This window comes from Macadamia integrifolia, chromosome 4 (assembly GCF_013358625.1).
Source record: "Macadamia integrifolia cultivar HAES 741 chromosome 4, SCU_Mint_v3, whole genome shotgun sequence".
NCBI classification, from domain to species: domain Eukaryota; kingdom Viridiplantae; phylum Streptophyta; class Magnoliopsida; order Proteales; family Proteaceae; genus Macadamia; species Macadamia integrifolia.
The window spans coordinates 3,920,510-3,931,909 of record NC_056560.1 but is presented as its reverse complement, the minus strand read 5'-3'; the positions used below and the strand labels follow the sequence as shown (position 1 = coordinate 3,931,909).

The window sequence follows — 11,400 nt, the reverse complement described above, 5'->3', positions numbered from 1 at the left end:
CTACTCAGTAACGATGTTGCATTTGAAGAGAGGGGTCTACAAAATGCAGCCTTTTCTTACTATCCCAATCCATCGTCTTCTTATATCAGGAGTACAGGTACATATTTGCTGGTTTATTTGGGTCTGTAAATTTCCTTCACATTGTATATTCCCAGATAAATGTACTTTTTGTCCGCTAAATTGGGGTTTCGATCGATTTGGAGTTTTTTTTTTTTTTCTGGAGATGGAAAACAAAACCATGTATTTCTCCACTGTTACTTTTTTGGTTTTTCCGGCGTTGGTACTGGTTGCGTGCTCTGATTCACAGTACCGGTAGAGCGTCTTTTCATGGACAATAAAAATCTTGGTTTTGAGTTTTATCAGAAGAAACCGTACAAGTTTTAAAAACTAGTTCTTCCTGTTCGGCGATGGTTCTTGGTCTGAGAACATAAGACAGGAATGAGGTATACTTTCTAAAAGACTCAAGCTTACATGATTGGTTTTCACGTTTGTTTCCTTCGTCTGTAAAGAAAATATAATTCATGTTTAACTTCGCTTCCTAAATGTTGCAGACAAGTTGAAAGTTTAGTTTCTTGTACTAGACGCTCTTTCTTCTTTACTCTCTCATCCCTTCTCGCGACCCAAATTTTTCTTTGCTGTTGAAATGATGTTGTAGGTACTCCAAATGCTTACATGATTGGTTTTCAAAATTCGGTGTCTACAGATGTCTTTCTTTTCTGGTTTTACAAGTCTTCTATTTTATTTCATTATTCCTTACATGGTTCTGGTTTTCTGTACCAGGTTTGGGTTCTGGTAACTTGAATACAAGCATGCATGGGATTTTAACAGGGTTTAGAGGGCCATTCACTCCATCTCAGTGGATGGAGCTGGAACACCAGGCCTTGATCTACAAGTACATCACTGCGAACGTGCCTATACCCTCTAATCTTCTTATCCCCATCAGGAAATCACTCAACCCAATGGGGTATACAAGCTTGTCTGTTGGCTCCCTGAGACCCAATACATGTAAGCTTGTTCTTTCTGACCGTCTCAATTTAAAAGCAAGAAGGGGTTTCACAAAAGATCTATCCGAAGTAGAATATTTCGTCCTATGTTGGATTTGGTAGATAAAAATGGTTTCTTTGGCTTTGAAAAAACTTTGCTCCTTACTGGTGATGTACAGTGAGAATTTTTAACATATAAATTGCATTTCAGTCAATGCAGAAACCAATATTCTTGGATGCTACCCAATTTTTTTTTTCCCCCGTTTTTCGTAGCATAATCCTTGTACTATCTATTTCGTTTGTTGCAGTGGGATGGGGTTCTTTCCATCTGGGTTTCTCCGGTAACACTGATCCCGAACCAGGGAGGTGTCGTCGGACGGATGGCAAGAAATGGCGGTGCTCTAGAGATGCAGTTGCCGATCAGAAGTATTGTGAGCGGCACATGAACAGGGGCCGCCATCGTTCAAGAAAGCCTGTGGAAGGCCACACTGGCCAGGCCGTCTCCGGATCCGCATCCGCTAAGGTGATGCCAATGGCTTCCTCATCATCTGTTTCAGCAGTTTCCGGTGGCGGTGCATCGAACAGCATCAACATGGCGCCGCATCACCAGATCAAGAGCTTACAGCCAAGTGATGCTGCTAACCCTTCTGCTGTCCCCCACATCAACAGGTGAAGTGAAAATTCAGTACCTTACTTGGTAGTTGATTCCCTTCTCTTTTCTGTTCTTCTTATTATTATTTTTCTAAACTTCAATCTAAAGCATGAGCAGCCCACATTATACTTTCATGAAACGGTGATACCGATTTCTTATCGTAGTTGAGAATTAGAAATGGGTTCTTACTTAATCTTCAAGCAGGATATGATAAATATTTTTGGGTATGGTATTATTTCCTTTTGTAGGGCCTTCCCTTACAAAGAAAATTTGGGTGATCGAATGCAAGATCCGCAGGGTCTGTCCATAACCTCCCCTAATACGAACCTGAAACCCAAGGATACTCTGTTCTCCGTGCCAAAACAGCAAAATCCATTTGAATATACCTCCCAAGCAGAGTTCGGACTCCTTTCCTCTGGTTCTCTCCCAAATCCTGCGCGGAGAGGTGGTTCAGGTTCCCATGTGAGCAGCAGTAGAAACTTCGGTTCTTCCTCTTCCTCGTCTGACCTCAATGACCGGGATCCGCAAGCGCAACAACATCATCCGCTTCGCCACTTCATTGACGACTGGCCCGAGAATAGGTCAGATAGGTCACCTGTTGCTGCTGCCTGGCCGGAAGTAGAAGAAATTCAGTCAGACCGAACCCAGTTATCGATATCAATTCCAATGGCTTCTTCTGATTTCTCATCATCATCGCCGTCGCCCACCCAGGAGAAACTCAACATGTCCCCGCTGAGACTGTCACGTGAGTCTGACCCAATTCAGATGGGTTTAGGGGTGGGTAGCATACTGAATGAGCCCACCATGGCCACCCAGAGACATATGAACTGGATACCCAACCCTTGGGAGACTTCCATGGGGGGACCTCTTGGGGAGGTCCTCAACAACACCAATAATAACAGTAACAGCAACAACATGAGCACCAGTAATACAACTGTTAATTCAGCTGCAGGGGAGGGCTCCTCTGTATCAGCTCTCAACCTCATGACAGAAGCGTGGGACGGGAGTCCTCGGTTGGGGTCGTCTCCAACTGGGGTCTTACAGAAAGCCACCTTCGGTTCCCTTTCAAACAGTAGCTCAGGGAGCACCCCAAGAGCTGAGAACAGCAAGACTTACGATGGGTTTAGGCTATGTGATGATCTCGTTGGCTCAACTCTTGTAAATTCCTCCTCCATCCCTTCCCTGTAAGCTTAGCATTTCATCTAGAGTCCCGACTCTTGCTATGAGACTAGATTAGGGAGTACTGAGTAGTAGTGGGTGATGGAAGTAAAGCTGACTGTTTATCTGCCGATTCTACCCTACTGATGAGAAGACAATCGAAAAATTGGAGCGATTTGGATTAAGAATCTCAGTTTAGCTCTTTGGTTTTTTTTTTTTTTTCCTCTTCTTTTGTGTCCTCCCACCACCACCCAAAGAATAAGAAGAAAAAACTCGTGCATGATTTGCACATAAAAAAATGTTGAAAACATTGGGCTGGTTCTGAGGGATTGTATCTCTGATTATGTATGTGTGTGAGTACATGATTTTCAGGAATTTTATTTGTATTAAGGCTCTGCATTATTTTCTGTTTATGCATGGTTTTTCACCCATTTTATTAGGCTCTGCTATATTTTTATGTTTATGGTGTTCATCTCACCGAACACTTCGGAGACATTATGGATGTGAAAGACTGAAAAAAATGGTGGAATCTTCAGAAAGAATCTCAGTCATAATCGTTTTGAGATTCAGCAGTGAGATGGGTTGTTTGACACTTTTGACTCTGAATTGTGAAATGATGTTAACTGTCATGTATAGCAATATCAGAAATAAAGAGGGTGTTTTCTTCTTCTCATTCCCCTCATCCCATCTTTTCTGCCCCTGTTGTGGTGTTGGGTTGGGGGACTTGGGGTAGCAACTAGCAAGACAAAGCCTCAAACCAACAAAGGAAAGGCAGAGGTGAGCGAGGTTAGTCGTCAGACTTGTTGACTTTAGAGAGTTTCCCTTTCCAAGACAGGAGGAGCGGTTGGGGTACAACTTCGTTGGGATTTCACAGATTTATTTACGTGGTGTGTGCGGATGGTGTGTTGTCTCCCAAGGTCCGAAAAGCCAAAAGGTGCTTCCCCCTCCATCTCAAGTCCCATCAATGCTCTGCTAGCTGCCTCCCTAGTCCCTACCGTTCTTCTTTAGTTCCTTTTCTCTCTTCTTGTTGAGCTGTGATGGGGGTCATGGGAATATTCGGATTGGAAATCTCGTGGTCCTCTGGGGGTCACCAAAATTTCCTTTCTCTGATTCGAGCCACGTCTAGTTTTTAGTTTACCCTTTGTCATTTAAACTGAGCAAAGATAATAATAATAATAAAAATCAATGGAGGCTTAACTACAAGCAAGCAAAAGATTTGCGGGTCCCTTTTACTGAATCTGGAAATCTAAGAACAGGGCATGATGTTGGAGGAGGTCCAACAAATATCAATTAAATAAAGTAAATAATACGGAACCAACATCTCCCTACAGGGCCCCTATGATTTTTAAATCTTTCTTACTGTACCTTTCTACTCCAATCTGACACACGGCCAGAATTGGGTTCCACCTCGAAGCTCTAGGCTCTAGGGGGATGAAGTTTTTCTGTTAATGCCATGGCATTCTATAATAACCCATACAGGCATTGGCTTCAGAGTTAGGTGATGGTGATATAACTCCAGAATTTCGTTCATGGTAGTGGGAATCAATTGTTTACGAAAAAAATGGGTATGGGAATTAAATATATGAGTCTATCGTGGTTATAATAATAGCCTAGGACACAGCTACGATTTGATAACAGCCATAGAAGTAGGAATGTGGTGTCTATGTTGGTCAACAGAAGACTCATCTCCCACGTAACAGTCCATTTCCAAACATTGATTTGATCTCCCCTAGCACCCTCCATATTAAGCAAGTAAAGAGGATTTCCCTTCTCAAGATTCTTTTCCAAGTGGATATATTTAAGTTTTTTGGTTTGCACGAGAGGAAACCATTCGAGGTAAGAACTCTTTGTTTTTTTTTAAGTTAAATGAGAGGAAATCAGACACCACAATTTATGATGGCACTTCATAAAATTCCAACCAATTTCTGCAAGTAAGCTCAAATAAAATAATAGGAGAAAGTTTTCTTCACCGTGTGGAAAGGTTGACCACAAAACACTATTTCGATACTCTTCAACAAGCATCTGAAATCCTATGATTAAAGGGATTTTCCTTCACCTTGGCTTAGAAAAACTTGGTCCAAAATCATATAATGTCGATACTTAGGGCCCGTTTGGTATCGTTTCTGTTCCAGAAACTTCGTTTCGTTTTAAAAACGAAAATTTCAGTTTCTGTGTCAAAACGTAGTTTTTAAACGAAAAAATGGTGTTTTAAAATTTCAGATTTTTATCGGGAATTTTTTTTTTTTTTTGTAAAATGGAACGAAACTGGGAAGACAGAACTCCAAAATGGAGTACCGTCCAATCTCGTTTTTTCAGTTTTTTTTTTCACTTTTTGTTCCAAAAAAACAGAAACGGACCATAAGTGCACCAAACAGAAAATTCTGTTTTTTCATTCCAATAGAACAAAAAAACTCCAAAAATGTTTTTTTAGAACGATACCAAACGGGCCCTCAGATGATGAGTAATCACCATACACCTCAAGGCATTTCGCTAGAGTTCCAATGCTACTTGTAACTCAGCTATACATGTCAGATTGTTAGGTATTCGGCCTCATTGTTGGTGCAGGCGAAGTTTTGCAGAGATCAGAATGTGAACATCCTGGACCTATGGTCCAAGTATGTGAAGAAAGCGAGAAAACAGAATGGCGCTAGCAACATAGAGAACACCTAACCATCCAAAGTGTTAGCTAGTAGGTAGGACAAGGCTCTCACCTGCACATTCGGTACAACTTCTTGTACAACAAAGCGTTAGAAAGGGCCCTATAGCTACCTCGACACGATGATACATCATCAATTGACAACGTCGACGGCGGAAATATTCGATCCCAAGGAACCATCACAAGGATGGCATTATAGGAATAACTTTACACTTTAGGCTTTTGTATTGAAGGATGGAGCGGAGTGACTTTTCAAGGAAAACAAATGATTCCTTGGTCTAAGGTAGTGAGCTTGGTTTGCTATAGTCTGATTACGCTTAATGGTATAAGTAGGTGAGTCAATTGGTCGGGCCTAGCTGGGCCTATGTCCTCAGACCATGACCTAACTATTTAAGGAATGAGTCAATCTCAATTGGTATTGTGTCGGGGTGTAATCGGGCTAATCGGGTCTTAGACGGGGTAATGTACCAGTAAAACCTTAAACAGGCCTTGAATGGTCTTTATTTTTCTTAGATTTAAGATACTTTAATTTATTTTATTAAATTATCATAATTTTAAAAATACATTACACTTAATTACAGTCAATAATTGATAAAAATATCAATATATATCCTATTCTATCTCAAAAAAATCAAAATACCTATATAGATGGTTGGGTTAAATGTGTCGGTCTGAATCAGGCTTGTAAATGGGTTGGGCAGGGCCGGTCGGGAGGCTTATCGGCCTTACTCCTTGCACCATGTACTAGCTATTTATAAACAGGCCGGGTTTAATTCTGACACATTTATTAATCAGGCCAATCTAGATTGGGCCATAAACATGTCGGGCTTAGTCGGGCCTACTGGTTGGGCTTGGAATTGAAACCCCTAGGTATAAGGGAGGAATCAATTTTAGTTCTAAGTCTTCTGTCAAAACCTACCAAAAGATCTGATTCTTGCTGCAAGTGCTGGTTTTGTTGGGCTTACCGTGCCCTCACCCCTTTGGTCGACATCACAACTTTGGTCAATTCATTCTGACAGACGAATAAAGCCCACTTTGGGGAGAAATCATGTTCTTGAAATGGTTGCTACTCGATTGTTGGGAATCATGTTCTCCGCTGTGCTAAGCTTCAACCAGACCGGAGAAACTTCTGCTTCGCAATCGACAGGGAAAACCGCCGGATGTGTGTGCGAATACCGTCATTTGCCAACGAAATGAAAGCCTCTGCAACTAAAAAGCTACAACCTCTCTCACTCTCGTTACATGAACACCTCTCTCTCTCGTTACAGAGCAAAGCACACCAGAAGCAGACCACTGGTGTTTCTTGGACACCAACGGCTTTTTTTTTAGATTTTTTAGATTAAAAAAAGAATTTTTTTTTTTTGGACCGATCTAGTGGATACTGTGACCGATCCAGGAAATTGTACGATTTCCGATCCTTAATCGATCCGTATCATATCAGTTTTTTCCATGACCAACACCGATACCGATCCATATCGTATCAGTCACTGATAATCCATAGTTTCGATGGTTGAATGAGACACCTAGATAGTGTCAAAGGAAATCGGAAGCCTAGCCTACGTTCCCAAGGCTCAGCCTAAGCCTGACACGACCTGAGGGGGGGGGCTAGGTTTACCATTTTGTTGGATCAAAATCTTCTGTTTTTCTCATTCCTGTTTTTCCTTGTTATGCTACCTGCAGAATACGACACATGGATAACAGAGGATCCAACAGTCAAGGTTGGGTGAGGATTATTACATTGGTCTTAAAGTTGTCCACATGTCATGTTTTGCAGATAGCAAAACAAGGAAAAACAGGGATGAGAAAAACAAAGGATTATTTTCCCATTTTGTTAACCTAATAATAATCTTTTTTTCTGTTAAATAAGCCCCTAGGAGCATGGATTAAGGAATCGGAGAGGATCAAGTACAATAGGGTGAATCCCCAGTCTTAAGGTGATCCCATATCAGTGGATTGAGACAGAGTGGAACGGTATAAAGATAAAAAAAAAAGGGAAAATTACATGATTACCCACTTTTGGGTTTCCCTTTACAAAATTACCCACAAAAAGTTTTGGTCAACAAAAATACCCAAAATTAGGTTTGGGTTTACAAAACTACCCAAAACAGTGATTCTCCTTCATCTGCCTAATTGTTTTGTCATTTTTACCCCTGGCCAAGGTTGTAGCACGGCCTTATGGAGGCCGAGGTGATAGCCCGGCCTGATGGAAGCCGAGGTGATAGCGCGGCCTGATGGAGGCCTAGGTTCAGCATGGCTTTACTGAGGCAGAGGTGTAGAGCCGCCTGATGGATGCCTAGGTGGCAGCACGGCCTGATGGAGGCCGAGGTGGGCCAGGGGTAAAAATGACAAAACAAATAGGCAGATGAAGGAGAATCACTGTTTTGGGTAGTTTTGTAAACCCAAACCTAATTTTGGGTATTTTTGTTGACCAAAACTTTTTGTGGGTAATTTTGTAAAGAGAAACTCAAAAGTGGGTAATCATGTAATTTTCTTTTTTTTCTTTCCCTAGGGATGGGGTGATCATTTTGCTTTCGTATCTGGGCAAAGTGATCATGCTGCCTTTCAAGCTTCCTTTTCTCTTTTCATATAGCGAGATATACGATCTCTCTCAATCTCCCAAATTAGAGAGAAACATCTCATACTATACTCTTTTATGAACTTTTCAAAGTTGGTACACATAAATGTCTAATAACCACAAATGGCAACTTAATAAATAAATAAATAAGAGAACTGCTACAAGAATCTAAAAGATGGGAAGAATGGCATTGATGATGCCAATAATGGTTCCTCTAGTGTGTGTGGTTAAACTTATGGTAAGATGTCAAAATCATGCCGTGTCCCAACTGCCTTTTGGTGAAAGTGGCAAGTGAGTGAGAGTTAGATACATGTAAGGTTTAAAACTTTGAATGTTAGCTTCCTTGGATTTTGAGGATGTCCCATGTCTTGAGAAGGATTGATCATTAGGTTTTGTATTATTCCTCACATGTGATTTTGAGGGTTCCCAGCTGATTTTGAATGCCTTTCACGACCTAACTTTCCATTCGTTACTTTTGGTCTACTCTTCTCACTTAATCAACAATCTGGAGTTTTGCATTTAGAGAACAAGATCTGAAATTGTGTTACTTTTGCTCTGACCAAAATAGATTTAGACAATCAATCTAGCAGTGTGAGGAAGAATCTGCACGGGAGAGATAGCAGCAGTAGGAATAGTTGCATACTGCATCTTCGAAGGAAGAAGAAACCAGCGAGAGAGAGCAGAATGACAGAGCACCCTTCCATGATTTTGAGCAACCAAACCTGACAGATGATTGAGACTCACCTTGTTGTCATCTCCGACCACCACTCAATACAGCAGAAGCAGGCAGGTATGACCGTATGAGGGAGGCTGCCTCCAGTGGGTTGTGTCAAGAGGGCAAGATGGAGAAAATGGAGCAGAGATGTTTGGCAAGGAGAGACCATCAGGCCATTCTAACTCGCAGCGACATTCAGACCAATCATTTCCCCCTATAATGTGTCTCATTAGGTGCACAATGAAGGCAAACTTGCCTTCACAATTCACAGGATTCCGTTAACTTCACCTTCATTTGAAAAATAAATCAGTTCACAGGACTTGCGTAAACAATAATTTCAGGAAAAAAAACTGGAATTGATATGGATCAAAATGCGTAAATTGCATAAACAAGGGTTTAGGAATGACAAATAAACACTTAATTAGGGCTCAGATGCAAGACATATTATCCTATAGAATGAAGAGAAAGGTAAAACTTGGGGGTGGGGGTGTGAACAGCTCGGGCAGGGAATAACAATCAACCCCCAACAGTGAGCATGAAGTTAGCATCCAAAACAAGGTAAATCCTTCAGCAAGACCACAGTTCGAAGTCACGTTCACAGGTAAATGAAGCAAAAGCATCCCAACTCCTATAAAGTACAAAATTGGCCAAGCAGTGGGCAGACGATCTTGCCCCACTTGAATTCTGAAAGGCCGATTCACTTGCTTTATTCATCCATACCACCAGTAGGCACCTCGCTTTGGATCTGATTATCCTCGTCATCGCCACTTTCTTCAACATCTTCCATAGTTGATTCCCTCTTTGCATAATACACCTTAAAATCGTAGTCAGCATCCATATCATCAGTACCAGATGATTTAGCTTTCTTTCTTTTCTTCTTCTCTGCTCTCCGTAATTTTGTATTAAGGATGCCTTCTGCCATATATAGCTGCTCATTCTGCCTACTATTGACAGTCTTGGCCACTGTCTTGCCTGAGTCTTGCTCATTAGATCCCATTGGCTGGTCTTCATTATCTTCATTCTTTTCCTTTAGTGGTTCATTTTCTAGAACTAATACTTCAGGCTGTATATCATTCTGGGGGAAAGAGCACAGTTTAATTATTAGACCTCATGATAAATGCAATTCGAAATGACAAATGTCATAAAATAAAATTAAAAAAAAAAAGGGTTTGAATCCAGTGCCAAAAAGCTTTAGTTCTTGAAGCTGGACCAACTGCTGCTGGTGAACAACTTATAGAGAGATTAAGAAATGAACAAAGTCCAAAAAAAAAAAAAAAAAGGAATGGAAATCTAAAATGCAGCTGATGGAAAAAGAAAACGATACAATTGACATGTTGGGAACATCATAGACTGATGCATAGGCCTCTAAAACGGAAAAATGAATTGGGAAGGCACAGACCTCCAGCATCTTCTCATCAAAAGTTAGAGGGCAGCTTGGAGGAACTTCAATGTGACGCAAATCCTCAACAGACGTTAGACTCCCAATGAATGAAGATTCACCCTTATAAACTTCTTCAACATTGAACTCTTTCCCAAGCTCTGAGACAACGGTTGCCTCCTCCAAGTGCTCATCTCGCTTCCTTGATGGAGGCATTGTGTAATATGGAATTTTACCTAAGACACATCAAAAAGAGATTGTCATCAGCCACGAAGTTTCTATTTACCTATCCACTTTTTAAGACCATAAGTAAATCATATTAAAAGACAATTCTGTCTGGCATACATACCCTCATTCCAGTCGTGCAGAATTATTCTAGCTGCGGCTTCAACATCCACAATACCACCCTTTTTGAGCTTACCCCTCACAGTAGCCACCTTTAGTAGGAAGTCATCAACTGAATCAAAGGTTGGAACCTTGTACATTGTTATCAATGTTTTAGTAGGGCATAGCCTGAGAATCTCTTTCACTGCAACATCCATAAACAAGCAAAGTTAAAAGGATTTTTTTTTTGGGGTGGTTCGGGTGCGCGGGGGGGCGGACCCAGATGCTCTGAATTTGATAAGTGCATATTACAGCCACACATCCTGTAATGGCTTCCCTCCAATTCTGATTGAATGTTGTCAGCTAAATACCATGTACTCTCATGTTTCCAAATGAATAATCAGTTCTAACAAACTAATTCTACAGCATAAGTTATGATAATCAGAATCAGTAGGTAATGCAGCTCAAATACGCAACTCATAGATCCACCCTCGTAGGCCCAAAGTGGCCACCCAACTAGATTTCCACTACATCACATCGTTCCATATTTCAATACAATTATAACCATTAATTGCAGGAGTCCTGTAACTAATTATAGTTGAAATTAAATCTAGAGATCACAGACTATCCAATGTACATATAGAGGGCAGGACCTTGGAGAAACTGTAAGGTTGCTCCATTGTGACCTAGTGGACGTGGGTTCGAGTCAAGAAACAGCCTCTCTTCGAAGCTGGGGTACGGCTGCGTACATTATGACCCTCCCTAGACTCCGCAGTGGCGTGCACTGGATACGCCCTTTTTTTAGACTATCCAATAGTCAAAATGAAAATCATGAGCCCAAAAGGAAGAAAAAGAGCCAATGCTGGAAATGGTTCCACATTGGTACTTCAGAACAATGGGGTCGGATACATTAATCCTTGCCCTCCAATCATCTTTTGTTCGACATCATACTTGATACA

The 11,400-nt window shown here is 41.2% G+C and overlaps 2 protein-coding genes across 2 annotated transcripts in view; one reads left to right on the top strand and one right to left on the bottom strand.

Annotated features, from left to right (window-relative positions):
* Nucleotides 1-3,206, top strand: part of LOC122075380 (growth-regulating factor 1-like) — a 3,837-nt gene extending 631 nt beyond the window's left edge. Inside the window, exons 1-4 of the mRNA XM_042640367.1 lie at nt 1-97; nt 781-1,005; nt 1,292-1,652; nt 1,884-3,206. The exon at nt 1-97 is cut by the window's left edge and continues 631 nt beyond it. Of these exons, the coding sequence (XP_042496301.1) occupies nt 1-97; nt 781-1,005; nt 1,292-1,652; nt 1,884-2,823 (1,623 nt within the window). The 3' untranslated portion in view covers nt 2,824-3,206. The remainder of the gene's footprint in view (nt 98-780; nt 1,006-1,291; nt 1,653-1,883) is intronic.
* Nucleotides 3,207-9,074: 5,868 nt separating this feature from the next.
* Nucleotides 9,075-11,400, bottom strand: part of LOC122077526 (guanine nucleotide-binding protein-like NSN1) — a 19,114-nt gene continuing 16,788 nt past the window's right edge. The window contains exons 9-11 of the mRNA XM_042643480.1: nt 10,467-10,671; nt 10,139-10,353; nt 9,075-9,814 (exon numbers count right to left, since the gene is read on the bottom strand). Coding sequence (XP_042499414.1) covers nt 9,446-9,814; nt 10,139-10,353; nt 10,467-10,671 — 789 coding nt within the window. The 3' untranslated portion in view covers nt 9,075-9,445. The remainder of the gene's footprint in view (nt 9,815-10,138; nt 10,354-10,466; nt 10,672-11,400) is intronic.